The sequence below is a fragment of the Rhincodon typus genome, chromosome 19 (assembly GCF_021869965.1).
Source record: "Rhincodon typus isolate 14 chromosome 19, sRhiTyp1.1, whole genome shotgun sequence".
Lineage (NCBI taxonomy): Eukaryota > Metazoa > Chordata > Chondrichthyes > Orectolobiformes > Rhincodontidae > Rhincodon > Rhincodon typus.
Genome location: NC_063350.1, coordinates 38,637,285 through 38,661,872, shown reverse-complemented (window position 1 = coordinate 38,661,872; position 24,588 = coordinate 38,637,285). Strand labels below are relative to the sequence as shown.

General features: G+C 37.7%; 1 protein-coding gene across 2 annotated transcripts in view; it reads left to right on the top strand.

Moving 5' to 3' along the window:
- The first annotated feature begins 620 nt into the window (after window positions 1–620).
- Window positions 621–24,588, top strand: part of nfatc2a (nuclear factor of activated T cells 2a) — a 140,667-nt gene continuing 116,699 nt past the window's right edge. For both annotated transcript variants that reach the window (XM_020528125.2, XM_020528124.2), the window contains exons 1-3: window positions 621–957; window positions 3,485–4,514; window positions 13,378–13,540. In XM_020528125.2, the coding sequence (XP_020383714.1) occupies window positions 855–957; window positions 3,485–4,514; window positions 13,378–13,540 (1,296 nt within the window). In that variant the 5' untranslated portion in view covers window positions 621–854. The remainder of the gene's footprint in view (window positions 958–3,484; window positions 4,515–13,377; window positions 13,541–24,588) is intronic.

Sequence of the window (24,588 nt, the reverse complement as noted above, 5' to 3'; positions counted from 1 at the left end):
TACCATGAGTAGTCATCTGGGAAAGTACCTAAATCTCAAAGTGCAGTTCATCACAATTATATCATGTTTTACTTCTGGTGGGAAATTATTTTCTTTACTGCAAAACAACACATTTGGCAATTAGATAAAACAATATCACCATGCTTTACACACCAATACTACACCTGTAGTTGCATGTGGTAACTTTGAACAAACAGGAAAAAAAACACTCTTGACAGGAACTCACTAAGCTATATTTAGATGGTGTTAATGGCTTACAGTGGTTGCTGAAAAACTAGCATTATTTTGTTACAGTATCACCTGTATGATACTGTCAATGGTAACCTCATTCTTATACCTATTTATGATGTGTTCCTTTCTCAACATAAAAATATTTACACAATACAACTTCCAAGTTCAAGTGCGGAAATTCATTCTCACATAACTGGTATTTCCAATGTTTATTTTTAAGTTAAGACCCTGCTGCTGTCTGTCATGAAGAAGCGTATTCCACCGAGACAGACAGAGTAAGTTGGGTGCTTGAGTTCAAAGGACACGCCTGTTTTCTGTACGTTGTAGCTGTAACAGGAAACAGCTATTGTCGAACTTGTCAATTCGAGAGTGGTGTCATTGAGCAACCCGGGGAAAGACTTGTCGCTGAGATCAGCCAAGCACTTGTAGTAGTAGCTTTTATTGTTTTGGCTTTATAGCCAACCAGTTGGCTGTGGAGCTCGTACTTTAAATTTGATGATTTGAAAAGGCGCCCAATTCATTTTCTGGAGTTGGAAAAAAGAGAATACAGTGCCAGTTGAAATACTTCTGCTCTGTGAAAGCTCCGTGTTGAAAATTCAGGTTGTAAAAGCTTGACAAGTGGTATGAGCTTCATTTACAATGAACCAGACCAGCAGGTCGATTCAGAAGAATTTGATTTTTCTGCACTTTTTGATAATAGCCACGATGAAGACTTTGCCACAAGAGGTTTGTAAACATTTTGTATTTTTTTGATAAAATAGTTTTACAACCTAAATTTTTTTATCATTAAAAAACATCATCTTTGTAAGTTAAGTTTTGTCGTACCTAATACGAGAAGACGGGAACTGTAACAAGAAACACGTATCTGACCTATTTGTTGAAGAAGAGCGTTAGAAAATCACTCGTCTAAAAATAGAATTTCTTTGTATTTTACACATGGAAACTTAGGGAGTAGACTTTGATTAGCAATAATTAGATTATTGAGTTTAATTATATTAAGAAATCCCAACAAATCCAAAAAGTGTAGGTGATTACATTTATATCAAGCTGTGACTTTCAGATAAAGTAGATTAATTAAAGCTAAATGCGCTAGAATGTGGATGTGAGTCTGTTATTACAGTTCACTAAAGTGGTCACATTAACTTTTTGATGCAATGTTTCTTTCAAAATACGTTGTCTTGATTAACACAGTTCCTCACTGATGGGCACAGGCTGTATAGGAATGGCAGCTCAGTTTCATAATGGTCAGCAGTATTGGTTTTTACTTCTGGGAACAGTTTAGTTAAAATCTGAAGTTTGGGAATAAAGTTTGCATGAGGATACTATCTCTTTGGCTTGTTTATTTCATCAGCTGTCTATTCTGAGTAGAAGCAAATCTGAAAAATAAACTTGGTCAATTGAACAGTTTTAGTTATTTGTAGAATAGAATGGTTCAGGTTTGAAGAATATTAGATTTATATTATAAAGTTTTGTTAACATTTCATTAGAAATGAGTGTTTTCTTTTAAGAAGATTATTTATTTCCCTCAGGAGATTATGTTCTGAAAGTAAGTGAATGACCATTTAATAGAGGGTGTAGTGTACTCTCTGTCCATATTGAACTTGATACTTTATACTGTTAAATTTCTACTAAGCAGGTTGCAGATTGATAGTGAAGTCTGCTCTTCCAGTGTCAGAATGAAGCAGAGCCCTGGAAAATATTAATGAGATGTAAAACACCCTTAGAAATATGGGAGAATGAAGTTTAAAATAAATATCAATACTTGCTGACTTGTGTAATGTAAATTGGAAATCCTGCATCTGAACCCCTGTATTGATCTTTAAGGGCTTGAAGAGTAAGGTTGACTTCCATTCCCCAAATGTGACTTCAGACTATATTATCTAATAGAAACAAAATTACATGCTCAGATTGACTCTACTGCAAGCTATTTTTCTCATTTGTAACTTTGTTGAAATTACAAAATCAGAATAACACTCGTCAACATGACATAAATGCATTGTTTTTAGCTATAAAAACCAATGGAGTGAATTATAAATGCAATGAGATCAAACACTTGCTTATTTTGATGCCTGGTAGCATCTTAATAGAAAGTTGTGAATGTCCCAGTAATATAATTTGGAAAAATGTGTTGCTCTTGCCCTCTAATATCTCCTGTTCTCAACACAGACTCATAATGAGTTACAGTCCCTGAGTGAAAGCCATATCAACTCTAAATGAACATCGTTTGTGCATGAGCTAATTCATTGAGCAACAGCAGTATGTTGGAATTTAGGAACATCACCATGCTGTCTTGTCTAACTCCAATGCCATATGCATGCAAGATCCATGTGAGGGATACTGTAATATCCTTCCTATCTGCCTTCAGGAAAACCAAGGTTAACTCATTCAATGTAGGCAGATGATAGAAACTAGAATTTTTCTAGATTTTATTCATATCAGTTTCACACTAGTTTTCACCTGGACATTTTTTGATCCTAACCAGAATCTATGCATAAAGATCGGGTGCAGATTTCCTCCCTCTCCAGCCCTGGTCTACTAGATTTTTTTTTACTCATCTCTATAAAGTCTGTTATCCCAACAGCTCAAAGGCTAAAATATAGATGCTGAATTTTGTAGTCAGCAATGAAGCATTAATAGTTGCCACTGACTTGGAAAGAAGCCAAGGACAGACATCGAATGATCTCTCTGGTGTACATTTTACCTGCTCCCATAATCTCATCAGTAGTAATGACATTTTGCTGTTAACGACACAGTAAAACCTATACAAGAAAGCATGACCTGTGTAGGAAATGGATATAGAGAGGAGAGAATGGTGAAGTTTTCATCAGTTGAGTGATTACTAAAACTAATTGCCCTTGGGTCTTTAACAATGCAGCCTGTGGAGGATCAAGTAATCACTGAAAGAAACATCTCAATTCCCCCTTTTTAACTCTTAATGTATGATTGCAGTCAGTTCCATATTTATTCTAATGGTGAAGACTAACAGTTTAAATTCAAAATGAGGGTTGGTAACACCCTTCATTATGAACTTTTCTTTCAGCCTTGCTTAAATTTTCAGAGTCCTGAATTAGCACAACATTTTTTAAGATATGTTTTCAGACTAAGTTTTGTTCACATTTTCAAGTTACTAATTCAGGCCTGAGATTATAAGAGTGCTGTTTAACAGTTAGAAAATTATGGGTACCACTACTCAGTAGCCATTTACAAATTTATGAGCTGCACATTAATAACTTGGTGCTCCTTTCTATTTCAGAGGCAGAAAATGTTGCTGCTTCTCATAAAGGCATTGTTCATCCTTCTGGAATTGGTTATCCAACCATTGATGTCTCCCATTATGGATCTCAGTCATGTAGCTCTATGGCATCTGCAGTATTAAGTGGAGAACGTATGAGTGAATACAGTCAAGCAGAAAGCAGAGATTTCAAATGCTACCTAGAAGCTGTAAAACCCCCTGTTTCATCTGGAGTAGAAAGTCCAAGAATTGAGATCACACCATCCCCTGGACTGTTCCATGTAATTCCACATGCAGCTAGTTGTGGAGAGCAAACATATCATTCTCCCACTACAATTCCTAGAGTTACTTTACCTGTGCCAGGCTCAGAAAGTATTGTATATAGAGACCCACTCAGTCCTGCCAGTAGTGGCTCTTCCACAAGTTGGCATTCCTTTGTGTCTCACGAGTCCAGCTGTTCCCATTATGGCATGTCCCCTCAGACATCTCCATTAACATCTCCATGTGTCTCACCAAAGAATGGCTCAGAAGAATATCAAGGTCAGGGTGCTCACCATTCTCCACGAACATCACCTGTCAACTCACCATCCACTCACATTGAAAACTGGCCGGGTGCAAGGTCACCGTCCCCAACCCCCCGAACTTCTTCAAGGTCATCATCACCTTGTGGGAAGAGGAGGTACTCCTGTGACCGCTCAAGAACGCCTTCTCCACAAGCTTCACCAAGAGTTATTGCAATCGAAGAACCCAATTTGCACCAATTTTCAAATTCTGCAAGCCTGGCCGATGCCATGAGCACTCTCACCACCGATTCCAACAACGACTTAGGCGAAGTACTTCCGATAAAGGCTCGGATCATGGATCTTACTCCACCATCATCCCTTAAAACTGACATATGTAAAGATGAAAAACTTACTAGCTTTACCATAGCGAATTTTGTCGAGTTTTCAGGGCAGTGTCAGGATGTGAAGAAAGACATCTACAGTATTGATCCGCTTTTCCTGATGCCCCCTCATCCAATACATCGGACAAAACCCAAACCTCCCTGCAGGTAAGTTTTATTTTATATTCCATCCTAACGTCAAAAATCAAACAGAATTGATAGAAACACAGGAAATAGGTGCAGGAATAGGCCAATCAGCCCTTCGAGCCTGCTCCACCATTCAATATGAGCATGGCTGATCATGCAGTTTCAGCATCCCATTCCCGATTTCCCTCCAAACCTCTTCATCCTTTCAGCTCCATCTTGAATATATGTTTTCACTTGGGTTCTAACTAATGTCCTAAAAACTGCATATGATTTCTATTGATCTTCTATTGCAATTAAATCAAAATCTCTCAAGTCCACACACCAATTCAAATAGTGAGTGTGACAAAAATTATATTCTGAATTGATAGTGGTTTTTGAATGTAAGAAGGCCCATAGTTTAAAAATGGAGGTGAGGGCAGGCAATTATGAATCAAACAGAGATAATTACTACTGGTACATACTTAGACCAATGAATACTTTTACTCGTACATACCAGTGAGTAATTGATACAATAATATGCATTAACTTAATTGGTGTAATCAACTGATCGCGTCCATATCTTTACTGTGAGAGTGAACTGGTCCTATCAATCTTTCTACAATATCACATTCCAAAGTACCAGATGGTGGCAACACATTGATTAACGTTAACATAAAGCTTCACTCAGTTAAACCTAACTTTAAAAATCTTAACCTTGATGTAATAGCAGGAGTATTATTCCACGGTTACTGGTGCATAATCATTATACTTCACCTTTTTGTCTTTTTTTTAGCTGAATGCTGGAATTGTGGTGATTCTGCAAAAGGAATGTTAATCAAAATAAACATCTAATGTAACATAGAACATCACTAGAAAGTGAGAATTCTTAACTGATTATTGTAGCAACTGTCTTGAGTGTGGCTCCGGCTTTATAAAATGATCTTTGATCCCATTGTCACCACATTAAGGAATCATAGACATAACTCGATCTTCAATAACTAATACTTCAACTGTCCATTCATCACAAACATACCAGGGATAGCCCATATTGTGCTTAGAGAAGGAACTCATAGTAAGGGTTATTCACTGTAACTGCAGATAAGATATGAATTCAGTACTTCACTGTAACAAGTGCAAGACCTGACTGGCAATGAAAATAGAAAATTTTGGAAATATTCAGCAGGTCTGACAGCATCAGTGAAGGGCAAAACAGATTTCATTTCGAGTCTGACAGAAGGTCCTTGACCTACAACATTATGGACTGGAATTTCCCCTGGAGATAGGAATCAAGAGGTGGGACCAATCCCATATGATATTCCCGCCTCTGCCTTCAGTCTGCTGTGAAGTGTGATTCACTGGGTCAGGGTCTTTGTGACATTAGTGATGAGATTTCTGTCCGATTAGTGGGAGTGGGGATGGGGGAGGATTAGGTGGGGTTGTGGTTCGAGAGGGGGTTTTCCATCAGGGATGGAAGTGAGACACCAGGGAAGCAGACCACTTTCTGACTGGAATTGGTAGCCATTGCTGCAGCTATCTGCTCTGAGTGGATCTTCACCTTCAAAGTGGCTGGGACAAATGGACATCTGGGACATGGGATAGGCAGGAAAATGTTTGTTATTACTTTTTAATTGGAGCTACATTTTTTTTGGTCCAAATTTGCACACTTTTTCATCAAGTAAACTGTTTAAGTGCTGCCATCTCCGATCCCAGCTAATCAGCTTCCTGGAGCACCTAGCAGCTATCTGTTGCCATCTTGAGAAGTCTCAAATTGAGCTCTTAACAAAGTTCTTGTTGGTAGCTCAGTATTCTGTCTGCCTCCCCGCTATCTCCACTGTCCTGAGGAAAGTCAGCAATAATATTTGAGGGTGACAGATGAACATGCAAGTTGCCAGAGACACTTCCTTTGCTGTCTGGCCATAATTCTGTTTATCTTGTTACCAGACCTGCCGAATACTTACCAGCATTTTCTGTTTTGTTCTCAGGTTTCTGACATTGATAGTTTTTTTGTTTTAGTTAGTTACAACTTTTGTTTGCTTATGTTAGTTACAACAACAAACTCACTAACAAAATCATTTATGTAGTCCTTTTACCTAATTAAGGGTGTTTTACAGTAGCATTATAAACCTAAATATGAAACAGAGCCTCTAATGAAATGTTAGGTCAGATGCTGAAAAGCTTGGCCAGAGAGTCTACTTAAGGAAATGCTTTAAAGGAGGAAAGTGAGGTAGAGAGATAGACATGTAGGAAGGGAATTTCAGACCCTAGGGCGAAGGGAACTGAAGGCAGAACTGAATTCTGGGGCAACAATCAGGAATGTACAAGTGACTGGAATTAGAAGAGCACAGATAATGAAGATTTGAGAGATTGGAGAATATTACAGCGTTAGAGGGGCATGGCCGTGAAGGTATTTAAAAGCAAGAATGAGAATTTTAAAATCAAGATGTTATTTGAGCAGAAGCCAGTGTAGGTCAGTGAGCACATGGTGATAGAGGAGTGGGATTTGCGCAAGTTAAGATACGGGCATTAGAGTTTTGGCTCATGTCAAGTTTACAGAATATGGAATGAATAAGGAGTCTACTGGAATGTCAAGTCTGTATTTAATGCAGACATGAATGAGGGTATCAGCAGTGGATGAATTGAGACAGTAGTGAAGTAAAGTGAACTTGCAGATGTAGAAACAACTATCTTAATGAGAATGAAGTCAGAATGTAATTTTGGGATTGAATGTAATACCAAAATTGCAAATGCTGACTGATTCTCAAACTGTTTCCAAAGATATGGAGTCAGTAGCTTGGGATGGTGTTTGGAGTGGGGATCAAAAGCAATGTCTTCTCAGTATTTAACTGGGAGAAATTTGTGCTTATTTAGTGCTAGATGTCAGATATGCTGACAAATTATTTAGCAACAATTGAGGATTTGGGGTAAGTGATCATGATTAAAGTTGGGTTTTGTCACACATGTAAGAAACCAACATTCGATGATGTTGCCAAGGAATATTGTGTAAGTGAAGAAAAGAGGAGAGATAGATGGTAGGGGACACTAAAGGCAATAGAGCATAAGCAGGAAGAGAAGCCATTGCAAGTAATTCTTTGGCTATTATCAGCAAGATAGGAATGGAAGCAAGTGATAGCTGTTCCACCCAGGTAGAAAAGAGTGATTGGAGATGATGGTGTGATCCCACCATGTAATCAGAAATTGCAGACCTGTCGAGAAGGACGAGGAGGGGAGGTTTATGTTTGTCACACATTGTCATATTTGATTGTGGTAAGAGCTGTTTTGATACTGTGGCTGGGTGAAAACAATGTTGGAGAGATTCAAACATGGTGTTCTACAGAAAAATGGGAATGGATTTGGAGCCAACAAAACATTTAATGATGTTGTAAAGGAAAAGGAGATTGGAGACGGGGCAGTAGCTTGCAAACTTATAGGTGTAATTAAAGGTTGTTTATATGATCAGCTAATGTAGGGATCGGAGTGGAAAATGGATGAACAGCCTTTTAACTTTAATGGGATTGAAGGAATAGGAGGTGAGTCACATCAATAAGGTGAACTCAGAGAAGGCAAAATATTAGGCAAGAACTAAATGAAGACTTTTGTTTTACGAAGGTACTTAAATTGCACAATTAACTGAATTTTACAAATTAGCTAGTATTTGTAGGCTTTTATCTTTGAAAGACTTTAAATATTCAAAAAGAATATATGGCTCTTTTGGATTTTTTTAATCAAATGCTGCTTTTAACATTTAAGCATTTACTGACAGGAAGGAATGGATAGTGTAAAGAGACATCAAAGCTATTTTGAAAATATTTCCACCATGCAGCAACATATTAGGTAGCATTTCTCTTGCTTCTGCTGATACAATAGTTTTTGAAAAATACAATTATGAAGCATGTTAGCCTTCACAATTATGGGCCAGCCCTAACAGAGGATTTAAACACATATTTCAGAAAACCTCTGAATTTTCCAGCTCAGCAAGTCTTCTTAATTAGCATTCATTGGTATTCAAATTAGATCCATTTTTATCCAAGATTCTACCCTCCCCACCTATATTAAAGAGACTAAAAACAGCCACTGTGGTACTTGTAATATTTACATTAGTATTCATTTATTTAAATTGTTGGAATGCGAAAGGTTCATGAGATTGTTAAGAGTGACATAGTTGTAAACTTCAGTGAAAAATACACGACCCATGCTGATTAGATGTGCTGTATTTTGTTTGAAGACTGTCCTCCAATTTTGTGAAGCGTTAAACAGGGTGCAAACATTGCAATTTTGGAGCTGTAATGCTTGTCAGCTATGGCTGAGTGATTGCACACTTGTCTCTGAATCAGAAGGTCATATGTTCAAGTTCCACACCAGATAATTGAGCACTTAAATTTGGCTGACACTCCGTTACAATACTGAGGGAGTGCTGCACTAATGTAGGAACCATCTTTCAGATGAGATATTAAACCAAAGATCTGTCTGCTGTCTCAGGTGGATCCAATGATGGATACATCTCTGAACAGGTTGACTGGAAAATATCAAAAGCTGAGAAATTCATTCTGGCCAAGGTTTCTCATTCAATGAACATTTCTGAAGAAGGGCCCTGACCCAAAATGTCAGCTTTCCTGCTCCTCTGATGCTGCCTGGCCTGCTCAACACTGTGTTATCTCTGACTCCAGCATTGGCAGTTCTTACTATCTTGCCTTGAATACTTTACCTTGTCGTTTATATCATTGCTATTTATAGGCATTTGCAGTGCATAAACTGGTTGCTGCGTTTCCTACTTTTCCTGTGCTGGTTAGGTCTCAGCTGGAGTACTCTGTTCAGTTTTGGATATCATATTTTAGCAGGATGTAAGGCTGGAGTGTTCTGTTCAGTTTTGGATACCATATTTAAGCAAGGCATTAAAGAGGGAGCAAAAGTGATTTATTCAAACTTTACCATGGGAAAAGGGACTTTAGCTATGTGGAGAAATTGGGGAAAGTGAATTTACTCTGGTTAGAGCAACAAGCATTAAGGAGACTTGAGAGTTTGACGGAATAAGTTACAGAGAAACTGTTTCCAGAGGCAAAAGTATCTGTAATTGGAGGACACAAGTTTAGGATGATTGGCATAGGATGATTGGAAAAGAAAATTTCTGTAATGAGTTGTTATGATATGGAGTGGGCTGCCTGAAAGAGTGATGGAAGTAGTTTCAATAAAACTTTCAAAAGAGAATTGGTGAAGAGAATGGGAAAACAATAAAAACAAATCTGGAGAATGTTGGAGAAACTCAACAGGTCTGGCAGCATCTGTGGATGAAGAAACAAAGTTTCAATTCTGGTGTGACTCCTCTTCAGAACGCTGTGAGCATGGGGAAAAGAGCAGGGAAGTGGAATTAATTCTGTAGTTCGAGTAAAAGGCCAACACAGGCATGATGGAATGTTTCTGTTCTGTGTCATTAAGATTCCAGGATAACAACAATTATTCAACCTCAAAAGCACTCCCCTGGATGTGAAGCATTTTTGGATGGCCTGACTCCATAAAGGCATTTTATAAATGCAAGTCATTCTTTTTTAGAAGCTACATAAACTTGAGATTGCCATCTCGTTCTGCCATTGCAAACTTGCAAACTTATAATGACAAATACATCACTTGTGTTGGGATTCCAGAATTTTGAGTTCCACATAATAACAAGAATGACATTCATCTACAGGTGTGGCAATATTAACAGCTGTCCCATATCCATCTCCTTGCAAGGATGTTTCACCACTTTAAACCTAAAAGTTAACATCAATACAAAAGTTAACAATGATTGTGTTCATCATTCACACACATAGTCAAACCTATTGCTGAACTGTTAATTCTGAGATTATATCGTGGATCTTGACACAAAGATAATCAGCCTATCCCGATTCGTAAAATTCTTGATGAGAGTAGAGATAGCAAGAACTGCAGATGCTGGGGTCAGAGACAACACAGTGTGGAGCTGGAGTAACACAGCAAGTCAGGCAGCATCAGAGGAGCAGGAAAGTTGACGTTTCAGGGTGAGACGCGAAACGTCAACTTTTCTGCTCCTCTGATGCTGCCTGACCTGCTGTGCTCCTCCAGCTCCACACTGTGTTATCTTGGCGAGAATAGGTATGATTTATCTTTGGCTATCAATGGGTAGAGACTTGCACCAAAACTTTCTTCTGCTTTAGGTCAGTACTATTTTTACTGCAGGTGTCTTTAAATAAATTCAGGATTCATTTCACATTGAGGCCAAATTAATCAATTGTATTGGGATTAACATTGATCCTCTGTTTGTTGGATAGAAAAGAAGTTAAAATATCTCTAAAGCACAACTGCATTTAATATAACAGTAATGGGAATAAAAAGTGGGGCTATGATATAATTGGATGTAAGAGAGATCATGCTATATCTGGGTTTAACATCCTGATGCTTATAATTCACTAAATTGAAACACAATATAACAAGACAATGATTTTATGAAACAAAGAAGAAGTGTGGATGCTGAAGCTTTAAAACTAAATCAGAAGTTGCTGGAGAGATGCAGCAGGTCTGCCTGTATTGGTGGAGAGAAAACAGAGTTAACATTTTGAGTTCTTCAGGACTCTGTTCTAAACTGCTCTGAAGAAGGGTCACTGGACTCAAAACATTAACTCTGCTTTGTCTTCACAGATGGTGTCAGACCTGCTGAGTTTTTCCAGCAATTTCTGGTTTCGTTTAAGATGATTTTGCCTATTCAAAGCAGGTCCTAACATTGGTTGAAGAAAATCTCACAAGAGTTTTTGCTATTGAGTCAAATGGTGAAGTAGATGGGGAAGTGAATTTGAAAAGAGAAATGACGGAATGTAAAACAGGAAGCATTCAACCCAAAAAGATTGTTTTAATGTAACTTGTGATAACACAATGCATCCATACAAGATGTGGGCTATTTTAAAGAGAAATCACAGTTCCTCCTAAATATGTGAATCACAGAGTACATATATCATGGTTCAGGGATATTAGAACAATATGACCTGATCCTGTGTAAAACAGTGTGATATATTTTTAGATACAACCTGACAATAATACTTTACAATGTTTTCAAAATAATCTGCCAATAATGCTTCAGTATAAATTCAAAATAGAAGTCATATTATTTTAAGTATATATGTTATTGCATTGGGTTTTGAGATTGTGTTGCCTAAAAAAAAGTAGTTTTCGTTAGATGTTTGACTCTTTAAATGTCTCTCATAAGTCCAGCATTTTCCTCCTTATGGATCTTGATGTAGGTGCTAGCTAGATAATGGGAAGGTGAGTGACTTGCTCCGATTACCTGTTTTGTTCTATTGTTTGTATCTAAAAGCACATAACAGCAAATGATTTTTCATATTAAAAAAAATGTCATGTCTACCCAGATGTCAGCCCTTTCCAACCTGTCATTTAGCTGAAACTTCCTGTGTGAGGCCCTGTTTCAGATCGACATTGTGTCAATCTGCAAAATAGCATCTGACAATCTCAATACATTACACAACTGACACACCCAGATGGATCTTATAAAATAATTCTCTTTGATTTTTAAAAAGTCACTTTTATTGTTTAAGCCTTGATTTTTAAATTGACTATACACACTGGTTATGAAGTAACAGCAATTTTTAAAAATGTGATCATGCACATATGAGTTATAAAAGCCTTATTCTGACTTTGGGAGTTCATCACCTGCAATTTTCCCATGAGATATTCTGTTCCTGTTACAGTTACATGGTTTCTGTTAGAATTTTAGCATATCTCTGTGTTCATTCTGATAACCTTTTGTTCTCACTTTATATTGTGAGTTTCATGTGTGAAGTTGAACAGAGGAATGATATGACAATTCACACATGGTGCTGAAAAATTATTTTGATTCACAGCTTTGATTTAATTAATTTTGTCTAGTAATCTCTATTTATTTGGTGTGTCCAGTGGGTCATTTTCCTGGGTATCAAGTGTCAGTCAATCACATTCTATACAATTTTTTTGCTGTGTTTCCCATATTACAGCAGTGACTAAAGTTCACAGTACTTCATTGGCCATGAAGAATTTGAAATGACATGATGTTGTTCTTCCTTTACATGGTATTTCACTATAGTCCAAGCAATGTGAAGTTATAACACACAGACAGTGGAAATTTCTGTGTGGTTAAAATTTAACTTATTTCAATTTCTTAAAACAAAAATCTGGTTATAACCTCCCAATAATTTTGAACACTGGATTTTCTTCTAAGTTTACAAGAAGTTGATCCCACAATATCTCATCTCTAACTGGCATTTGTAAAAATTCTGCTGCATTCCTCCTCTATCACCTATAATGCACAACCTTACCTGCACCATTCCCAGATGACTTTACCACATCGTGTCACATTTCCAGGCTATGAGCTATACCAAAGAACATGAACTGATTTTGCAGATACAAGTTTAAATAAAGATCATGTGATTTTGTACAGGTTTCCTACTGTCCCTTAGGTGCAATGTCCATGTTGCTACATTTTCAATTGAGAACTGCAAGAAAATGTAGAATAACTGCATAGCTGGTTGGGGAAATAAAATCCTGTTTCTTTCAAACTGTAAGAACCAGACAATACACCCTCTGTATTGCAGGAGACCCAAATATTGTACAGTACTGTACTTCTCCTCATGCACTGCAGTCCTGGAATTTATATATGTTCCTAGGTTGTTAGGGACAAGCCAAGGGCAAGACTCTTCTCTCAGAGGGTATCACAAAAATTAGAATGCAAATGCACTTCATAGCAAAATATTTTTCATCCTTTGCTAAAGGACAGGATAAAATCAATACAGGAATATGAAAGAAGAAATTAACAGAACTTCATATGTATTTTCTAAGTGTTGGAACGTATATTTGTTTGATAAATTGCAAAAAACAATAAAATAGTTCCCACTGTTTTGTTCTCCGACAGCATCCCGTCTCTTCCTCCTTTGGAGTGGCAGCTGCTGAGTTCATCAGAACCATATGAATTGAAGATTGAGATACAGCCCAAGCCTCACCATCGGGCACACTATGAAACAGAAGGCAGTCGCGGCGCAGTTAAAGCTCCTAATGGGAGCCACCCTGTAGTCCAGGTAACCTATTCAATTAGGAAAGGCGATTTCACTTACAACTAGGATTATAGACTATTTTGTCTAAGCATAAGATTTGCAGATTCAAGGTCTAAGCAAATACTATTCTTGTGCTTATTTTTAAGAAGTTTTCATTCCTCAATTTTGATACTTTTGCAGCTCCAGAGAACCTTTTAAGTACATTTTGATCAATTAATTGTCTATATCTGTCTTTAACAAAGTCTTTCGTAGTTTAGCACTGTATTCTGTTCTCAGAATTCCTGTAATGCATTGATCTAAGACATGTTTTGATTCCTCAAGCATTAACAGGTTTTCCATTAGTTCTGTTTTTCTTTTGTTTATACCCTGAAGTGCTCTTACACACAACTGAACATTTTTTTCCCATCACCAAATCACTCGTGAAATTATCTTTTAGCCATTGAGCACCACAAGTAAATCACCTGTGTTTTCCAATTGATTATTTTACGTGCAAAACCCATAAAAGGCAATGCAGACCATAAAAGGTGAGAGAGAGAGAGGAGGTTCACTCAGTTCATTAGGAGATCATTCTCATCAGCTGATAAACATGAGTTGAGTGGTTAATTATTGAGGGAGGGACAAGATTTTCACTACCATAAGAACACCTGAAGTGCAAGCAATACAGCTTTTAGCAGGACTTTTAAATAGTGACAGATTATGCCTATCTGAAATATTAATTGTAGAACCTTATTCAAACAAACTTCATTCATTTGTACCAGGTAATATAAACAGCCTTAACAGCAGTCCTTTTTGAGACCATTCTGGAAAAGGTCCAGAAACCTGTTTGAGCCAGGATATATTTTCAGGCCATGGTATTGAGCACTCAACAACTGCCTGGATTAATTTGATGCTGGCTTTAAAGAATTAATGTAGCAGCATCATTGACTAATAATCAGCTTGAATTAGGATTATAAAAATTCAGCCCACCCCCAATACTTTGCCATCTTTTCCAACATGAACCTATATTGCTGTGTTTCTTCTAATTTTTGGTGCTGGTTTTCCACTGATGGAAACACAGAAAAGTTAAAAAGAAACATTGGGACCATTGAAAAATTCATGGTGCTTTTCAATGGCCTACAACGTGACCACGATTATTTTTTCTAGAAATCTCTTATTTAGAGTTTTAGGGAAGTTCAGAATTAAACACTAAGTTAGCTGCTCCTGATATTTGTTAACACTTTAAAACTCTTGATTGGCTCAAGAATGTCTTACATTTTGGTATCCACTTCGGAATCCTGGCTAGAGTTGATGGGGGAAAACAATATTACGTCGTGAAAATCCATCTATTACTCCTTGTGGTTTGTAAGTATCACTCTTCCCAGTGTTTTATGCAGGATAAAGCCTCTTAATATATTCCTTAGCTGTAAACCTCACAATAGATGCTTGGATAACAATGAGATAGTATCATCTTACTAGACATTGATATGATCACTTCTCATAGATTCATACAGTTATAAAGCATGGAAGCAGACCCTTCAGTCCAACTCATCCATGCTGACCAGATATCCTAAACTGATTTAGTCCCATTTTCCAGTGTTTGGCCTATAATCCTCTAAACTCTTCCTATTCATATACCCATCCAGATGTCTTTTAAATGTTGTAATTGTACCAGCCTCTTCCATTTCCACTGGCAGCTCATTCCATACACACACCACCCACTGCAAGAAAAAGTTGCTTCTTAGGTCCCTGTTAAATCTTTCCCCTCTCACCTTAAACTATGATCTCTAGTTTTGGATTCCACTGCCCTAGGAAAAAGACCTTGGCTATTCACCCAATCCATGCCCCTTATGATTTTTTCATGCTTCTGAGATTTACCAGCAAATTTAGATTGTGCTGTAGACTTAATTTAGGCTGGAGCTGCAATGAGGTGACATGTTGGGGAGGGAAGTTTACCAGGTGTATGATAATGAGATCTGGCCCTCAATACGAATTGTACCTCCCACTGCACAAGACAGGTGGCTGCCTTGGAGCTAAAATCCCCTTATTCTTTTTCCATGAAACATCCAGTTGCTAATCTAATCTGATCTAATTTGCCAATGTATCTATTATTGTTCAAACACACCTTGAGACTTACACTACTTTCACCAATCCCTAAATATAAATGATCTAAAATGAAATTCTCTCAATAACACAACATTCTCATGGTTACTTGATGTGAACAACTAATTTTTGCATAGTATTTGGTTGCCCGCATATTTTTTTTGCATGTGTGCTGAACACGAGCTGCGTTCACATCCTTTGACTGAGATCTGTGGTTTTTTTTCATCTTGATGCTTCTTCCTCTATTTTTTAGATCTGGCCAGAAGTCACAGAATTTGCAAACATGCATCCTCTTGAACAGTCCAGTATTTGTTTTAAAGGACTGAAACAATTGTCACCATTCACCTTGCATTTATTTAACTTTACAATTAGTACTTAGGGAATAGATATTATTCAATTTTAAGATTCAAGGAGAGAAGTATTGATTTAATATCCGTCACATTTTTAAATGATGAATGGGCGTCAACGAGTGTCACATTTCCTGGTACGGTAATGCTAGTGTGGCTCAGACACTTGTATTTATGTAGCATTGTAGTGAGGGGGAGGGTGATAAAACTACGTGATGGTAGAGGAGAGAGTAGGAACTGCAGATGCTGGAGAAGTTATTTGTTAAAGGGCAATGAACCAAAATCAGAAGCATGCTCAGGAGCAAAGCATATGTAAACATTCAAATGTGCCCACAAGGAATGATATGCAAAGTGATTTATAAATGGAGTACATTCATTTAACTTTAAATAACAGACAACTCCCTTTCAAATTTTTACCTTGTTAGTTGCTTAACAGCTATCAGGGGAGAAAAGAGCACAGGTCTTACCATTATAACATTCAGTTGATAATACAAAACAGTCCTAACTTTATATTAAATAGCTGTGTCATTTAAGGTTTCTTTAAAGAAACCAATTGCAACAGCTACCTACATTCATATTGGGCTTTTATCACAATAAAGCATCCTAAGGCTTGTCACAGGAGTGGAATGAGCTGGAGCCAGACGTTGAGCCTAAGGAGGAAAGCTGCCAAAATTGTGTAGGAGCCATTTGTTTTTGGGATCTCCTTGAGGAATGAGAGAGAGGTGGTGAGGCTTCAGGAGTGAATTTGAGACCTGAAGGCCTGGATGACCTGGAATATGTGTGTAAGCCTATGATGTATTGAAATCTATAATGTTCTGACTCAAAGCTAAGGCTGTTAGAAGTTTGGCTCAGTTGCCACTCAAAACCCAAATTTAGAAATAGAAACATAGATTTATTTCTTCCTCCACCTCATAAAATAATGACATCATCTGTGCGAATGATACAAAGATTGCCTGGGTTTTTGACAATGAGGAGGAAGGTGTTCGGTTACAGTACAATATAAATGGATTGGTCAGATGAACAGATTAGTGGCAGGTGGAATTTAATTCTGATAAAGGTGCGGTGATGCACTTTGGAAGAAGCAACAAGACAAGGGAGCACTCAGTGATTGGCAGGATACCAGGAAAGTCAGAGGAACTGAGGGATCTTGGACTGCTTGTCCACAGATCTCTGATGGTGGCAAAACAGGTTAATAGGGTTGATAAGGCATAAGGGGCATTTGTCTTTATCAGTCACGGCATAGATTATAAGAAGCAGGGAAGTCATGTTGGAGCTGCGGAGAACTATGGTTCACCCACAGCTGGAGTAGTGTGTACAGTTCTTGTCACCACACTATAGGAAAGATGTGATTGTACCGGAGGAGATGCAAAGGAGATTCACCAGGATTTTGCCTGGGATGGAGCATTTCAGCTATGGAGGGAGGCTGGGTAGGCTTGGGTTGTTTTCTTTGCAGTATTGAAGGTTGAAGAGGGACGGGGTAGAGGTATTTAAGATTATGAGGGGCATGGACAGGGTGAATAGAAAGCAACTGTTTCCCTTAGTTGAAGAGTCAGTAATGAGAGGGCAAAATTTTAAAATGAAAGGCAGGAGGTTTAGAGGGATTTTGAGGAAGAATATTTTCACCCAAATGGTGCTAGAGTCTGGAATGCACTTCCTGGGAGTGTAATTGAGGCGATATCTCATAACCTTTAAAGGTACTTGGATGAGCACTTGAAGTGTCATAATGTTCAAAGCTATGGGCCTAGTGCGGGAAAGTGGAATGGAGTAGATATATTTTTTTGTAGTACAGAACATGATGGGCCGAAGGGCGTCTTCTGTACTGTATGATTCTATGATTGTATGAAAGAACATTCTGACTAATGGTGTATATCAATTCTTTCAATGCACAAACTAACCGAAGACAGCAGTGAGAAAAGTTACATTAGTAAAAGATTGTGATGTAGATGTATTTTCAACATTTTTATGGCTAATTTGTTTTACTTATATTTCTGTTGTCCATTTTTCTGTTTATTTCCTTCCCTGAAACCAGTGTTGTGCTGGAATATCCTTCAGTGTGAAATTAGCAGGGTTAGAAATAGACATCTTGAGTAGTGCCGTCCTTGTCACTGACATCATAAAACATCAACAGGTGGTGAGATGCTAACAATACTCATAACTCAGCCCAGTAAACTGGCCCAAATTTGGCTATACTTGACCACAAACCTAACTCATCAATGAAGCACCGAAAACAGTTTTGAATTTGAAAGAAAAAGTAATTGAAGTGCAGGCGCTATTCATGCCTGGCAGTCACAAAGGCTTTCTGAGATCTTGTAATTTTGGTTTTTAAACATTTATAAAATTGCTGGACATTACATTGCAAGTATTGCATCTGCATCTATACATTTTGTCATTGTGCTCATTGTCTCTCAACGCACACACCACCATGGACTGCGTTAGGGTAACTAACTTATTCGTGATTACCAAGTGAGGCATGGTCAACTGATTGTTTTCTAAAGCATCACTATAATTGATGAAAGCCCCTTCTTGCCTGGCCGTGCGAATCACAGCTGTCTTGTGAATTTACAAGAATCTTAGATCTTTGTCCTGTTCTTTTCATTTACCATTTTTATCCTTTTCATTCCATCAGTTCTGGAACGTGGCTTAATGCTGCAGCCCACAGTCTGGAAAAGCGATGGTGAAATGAGTGCGTCTTTGGATTTGAAATAATTTGTCATGCCAGTCATGCCAATATTATTTGTAGGAAATGAGAGTTACCTAGAAAGTGGAAAATCTTTGTCATTAAGTCTTGATATTCAGAACCCTTTGCAAGGATTTTTTTAACCCTGTTGAAACTGAAATTCTTGTTAACTGCACTGCACACATGAAACACACATACACACACACTGGACATCTGTAAACATTATCAATAAGATTGCAGTGCTAATTTCACACAGTCCCTAATTTAGTGCCCTCCTGTCTTGAGGTTGGTGATTCATGCTGACCTATGAGTTCATTTGGCAGTCCTCCAGTAGCTTGCCTGAAATGCCATTCCTCTTGTGTGAACCCAGACAGTGGATTTCAACAGTTTGTTTTGCCGTAGAAGGAGGGGTCTGGCTCTGAAAGCCAAGTCCAACCATTCTGTCACTTAATGTTGATGCATACTTATATTCCTATTGGCATCACAGTTAATAAGGAACAGGAGCTTGGCATGAGTCAAATGTAGTGACCAGCTGAAAAGAAAAGTTAAATATTTTACGGTACATGGTAATAGAAATGGTACCACTGTACTCTTCTGAACAATCACATCTCTTGTACTTAAGAAAGTTTTCTTTTCATATTCGATCTTATGTAAGGCACTTTTCAGTTTGCTTTGTTTGGACCTTCCTATCCATTTTGATATGAAAAGAAAGCAGATGTATAACTTGCGCTTACAGCTCAGCCAATAGCTATCATTGAAACCTAATGGTTTTGGATAGGCAAGACTGATCCATGTAAGGTGAATCTTTCTCCAGGTTTATTTCTTAACTGTTAGAAGGGTGAAGGCTACAATTAGGAAGTCATCCTCTGGATAATTCCTTATCTCATCAGTGGTGACTTGAGTCTTTATCAGATTTTCAGTCACAAAACCAAATGAAGATTTTTAAAAATTCGATATTGTTTTATTCATAACTGATGAGATTCAAGCGTCTTAAAACCTCAATATTCCCAATGTCTCACATTAGTCTTTTATTAACAGAGTTTAATAAAAAAAAGCATTCACGTTTTAAACTTATTTCACGAAACAGAGTCAGACAAGAAAATAGAAGCTATTATTCTTGGATTTTATGAAGTAAGATAGGAAGTTGTTTTTGGCGCAATGCTAAAGGTGGGTCTTAACATACCTTTTATTAAATTCAGATGTTTGCTCCATAGAATTAATTTGTTCAAAGGATACATATTGACATATGACATGGGTAAATGATCCTATTAAAGCTGTGCACATATTAATGCCAATGCTGGATTTGTAATCCAGAAACCACCCACACTAGGTTTTCATGAGAAAAGGCCACCAAGTATGAAAGAGCATGACATCATTTATTAACCCTGCCCTAGCCTCCACCCCAGGCTCCATTATGGAGATAGCTGTGAAATATTCAGCATTTAACGCAAGAAAACCCAAAGAGATTCCTGAGAAACCCCAGTTACTTTGACTAGTCATTGAATTGTAAGCATTAATGAAATTTATTAATTTCCAGCTATTTATATTGTTCTGATTGAGATGTGAGGAACGCATTGTTTTCCTCTACTTCCATTTCACCACAGGACACAACATTAATTTACGTTTTACTTGGTTCCCGAAATAACCAATCATTTTTTTTCTTTGTTAGACTTAAAATAACAAAATGTATTAGCCATGTTTCTTTAATAAACACACAATTATTGATTTATTGAAAAACAAACATCCAACAAAAACACACACACAGACAAAAACACACACACACACACACACACACACACACACACACACACACACACATCAGATAAAGGAAAAAGAACGAGATTTCTCACTCCTGAGATTTACCTTTGGGGAAAACTCAATTAGAGTTCATAGAGCCATATAGCATGGAAACAGACCCTTTGGTTCAACTCGTTCATGCTGATCAGATATCCTAAATTAATCTAGTCACATTTGCCAGCATTTGGCCCATATCCCTCTAAACCCTTCCTATTCATATACCCATCCAGATGTCTTTTAAATGTCCATCATTTCCTCTGGTAGATCATTCCAAACATGCATCATCTTCTGCATGAAAAAGTTGCCCTTTAGGTCCCTTTTAAATCCTACCTCTCTCACCTTAAATCTATGCCCTGTACTTTCTGGTCAATTGATCTTAGTTCTTGAAGGCAAAAATTGATAAGGTATGAAATGTTCAGCCAGCTGTTGGTCTGGCATTCTGGCTCATGGAGCTGGATGTCACAGAACACAGCAGATGTCTCTGGGATCTTTGCTGCTGCAGTCAGTTCAGGTAAAAGTCATGCAATGAGGTGTCTTCAAATATGCTTCAGGAGGACAATCAGCACTTAGATCAGACCAGGGTTACAGGTACCATACCGGACCCACAGTAAGAGTTTTTCGGAAAGAGGACAGCTGAACTGGGAAGCTCTTTTCCCAGGCTGGACACTAACTTAAACATCCAAGCAATCTCCAAAACTGAAGATGCAACCTGACACTTGTAAATGCAAGAAGGGGCTCAGTACTAAACATGCAATTATTTATCAGATATGTGACTAGCAAGAAATGCCTTGTTTAAAAAATGGTTCCAATGTCCTTTCATTGTTTTTTTTAACAGAAATCAATCAGGTGTTCACAATCCTTGAAACACAGCCTACAAATAAAACTGTTAAACATCTTCACAACAGCTCCAATCTTCAAAAAACAAAATGCCATTTTCAAATGGGTTCTGTCACAAAGTGAGGACAAGAATAAGAAATATTTTAAAAATTAAGACATGTTTACACCATTCTCATTTATTGCCTATAAACTAAACAATTATCTCAAATATCTTCTTAATACTTAGGTAACTCAAACAACGTTACATTCTTGAGTAAATATTGTAAGTATGTACATAAGTATGCAATGCCACCTACGTTACTTTTCTCCACAATGGGAACAACTATCAAGTGATAAAGTTTGATTAGCAAATTCCATTAAAAGAGCCTGTCATTTTGGTTTTAGATTTTTTTCCAAAAAGGTTGAGGGGTTATGATCAATATAAGCCAGTGTTCCCTGAAGGGAATATACTTTGAGGCATTTATACTCATAGAACATCTCTTTGGTGCCATGTTAGCTTTTTAGAAAAGTTTCTCATGACCTTCTTTATGCCAGAGTCATTTTCTTGTAACAGGACTTAACCTACCCCCAAATCATCAGTATTGAATGCTACTTTGAGGAATTTAATAAAAGTAGGGGAAGCCAGCACTGGCTCATTGATGGAATTAAATTCCAGCCTCTCCAAAGCTGCTTTGCACTCTCCTGACTACATTACCTTGACTTTCTTTCGTTAAAAAAAGGAGCAGCTATAATACTGAAGTTTGATATAAATTTAGATACCACAATCCCCAACAATCTCACAGTTTCTCATTCCGTTTAGGGGTATGAAATTCCTAGAACTTATACTTCTGCTCTTTTTGACAGCACTGGTCCTTGCCCTACTGTGTGTGCTAAGTAGATTATCTGTGCTTTTGAAAAGTTACTCGTGGTAAGATTTCAGCTGCTTGTAAATTTTGAAATAAAGCTTCTGATTATCCGATGTAGTGCTTCCAAGTGTCACTATGCTTGTATATTATCAAGGTAAGCCATATAATTAGTAAGCCAACCACTGCTTCACATGCTTTGATTGTGTTTAATTAGGTGCTTTTACAACACGGTTTGATTCCTGCATTCACCTGAGTCTGTTTCTCTGGACCTCGGCAATATGGATGCTGTTCTATAGCAAAGAATTCTCCTCCGTCCCCATTATGCCAGAACAAAAAAAACCTTTTACACAGTGAGCAGAAAGGTTATTCAATGCACTTATTCAAAATGTGGTGGAGACAGGTTCAATTGAGACATTCAAGAGAGCATTGGATGATTATTTGGATAGAAATGGTGTGTAGGGAAATGGGGAAAAGAAAGGAAATTGGCACTGGGCATTAGAACCAGTGCAGGCATGATAGGCTGAATGGTCTCTTTCTACATCATAACAATTCTGTGATTCTGTGATGTTTGGATAAAATTGTACACTTTGGTTTATCTCTACAGACTCTTAAATTCTGAGAGTAGTCTTGATATGTTTTCTTGATCTTCTGCATTGCATTATGAAAGCATGGTCTCAAAACTCCCTAAGATTTAAGTAGTGACTGCTGGATAGTAAATGGTACAATTTTGGAATTGTCAAGTCCTCCTTCTGCCTCATTTGCATTATCTATTTGTCCTCACCTGCTTCATTAGCTGACATACTTGTGCTCCTTTATTCACCTGACAGATACTTCAGAATATTGATACGGCACAGCCCAATGTTTATCTGGAAATCTGGGATGTCAATCAAATAACTTACTTTTCCAATCCTTTAGACCACCCTATATGGACCAGTAAACTGATAGTGAAATTTGAATCTCGATCTGTCTAGGTCTCTATCAGTAATCCATGTCAAGTGGAGAACTGGGTTAACTTCTAGGTCATTATTTTAGCAGTGGTTATATCTTATTATCTTAAGTATATACTGGTGTCCTGCATTTGTTCCTAGTAGTAGGTCCCATATAGTCTACTAACATTCTACTGAATGGTTCCTCAAATACTGGTGCAAGAATTAAAAGTGCCAAATTCATTACTTGCTGTGGTTTTCCCACCATCTCCCATGTATGGCTTGTTTTACAAAAATGCAATGTCTTGTGAAGATCTGGCTAATACACATTTTGACTTACACCTTCTTGGACCTCCTTGGTCCCTACATGTCCTGCCATAGGACTTAAATGAGCTATCCTTAATAGTTCTTGACAATATTTGGATGGTACCACTATTTGGTGATTCATGGTCCACTTTTCATCCATAGGTTTGTGAGGAGATCTCTATTTGCTCATTAAAACCCTATTTTTCACATAACATTTCATTTCATTTAATATCCTGAAACTACCTCAGATTCAAGTTCACCTTGAACCGAATCATTTACTTTACTTAACTCTGGAATGACTTACTGAGACTCAATCAGACAAAAATATTATTTAGCAGCTTCTTCAGATCATCCTAACCCCCAAAGTAAGTTTCAATAGCCAAATATCTGTCTGTAGTGTCAGTTTGACCTCCAATGACGGACTTTGTTTAGTTATTACTCGGGCCATTACCCATTAAGGAAAATTTCCTGGAACATTTTCCTATATTTGCTCTGACTCCATGATGTCACTTGGCCTTTCTTATGGAGAAGGTCCTACCTTCATTCCTGCCTGAGGAAGTAAGTCACTCCATCTACAGGTAAATTAATAAGAACCTCTATGGTTACCATTCCAGTCATTAGATCATACAATAGGATGGTACAGATATGTACTTGCCACTAATATCATTCATGAAAACCTTGACATTCATGAAAATTTCCAGTGGAAATGATGTCTTTCCCCAGCAAAAAGAGTTTGTATGGCTTCTGTATCTATCACTATGGCTAGATGTTTCCTTGCCTCATTTGAGGAATAAGGAGTTAATTTTCCTCTTGATAGGAATTTCCTGTATCTGGTTTACTTTCCCCGCAATAACAGAAGTGTTTATTAATGGTCTCACAGCTGCAGTCAGAGCTACAACTCAGTCTGTTGTACTCCGGGTCAGAACTCCTTTTAATGCATTGACCTTGTGCACCTTGTGTATTATACCCCATGGATTTACTCTGTAGCTTCCAATAATCTGCATGTAGATATCCCACCTTGAAATAATGGAAACACTGGAGCCTTTGGACATCGCTCCCATCCATAACACCACCTTTTCTGGCCTGGGGAGAAGATCAAGGGGTATTTGCAGCTGCCCCCTCTCATCCCTGTCAACTTGCCTTCCTTTCTTCTGGTTCCTCCTATCCATCTTGGGCTTGTATTGGTTGTATTTGTGACCAGCTCATAATCACAAGCTGTCTGTCTTGCTGTTGCAACCTTCTGTCTTTTTCTGAGTTC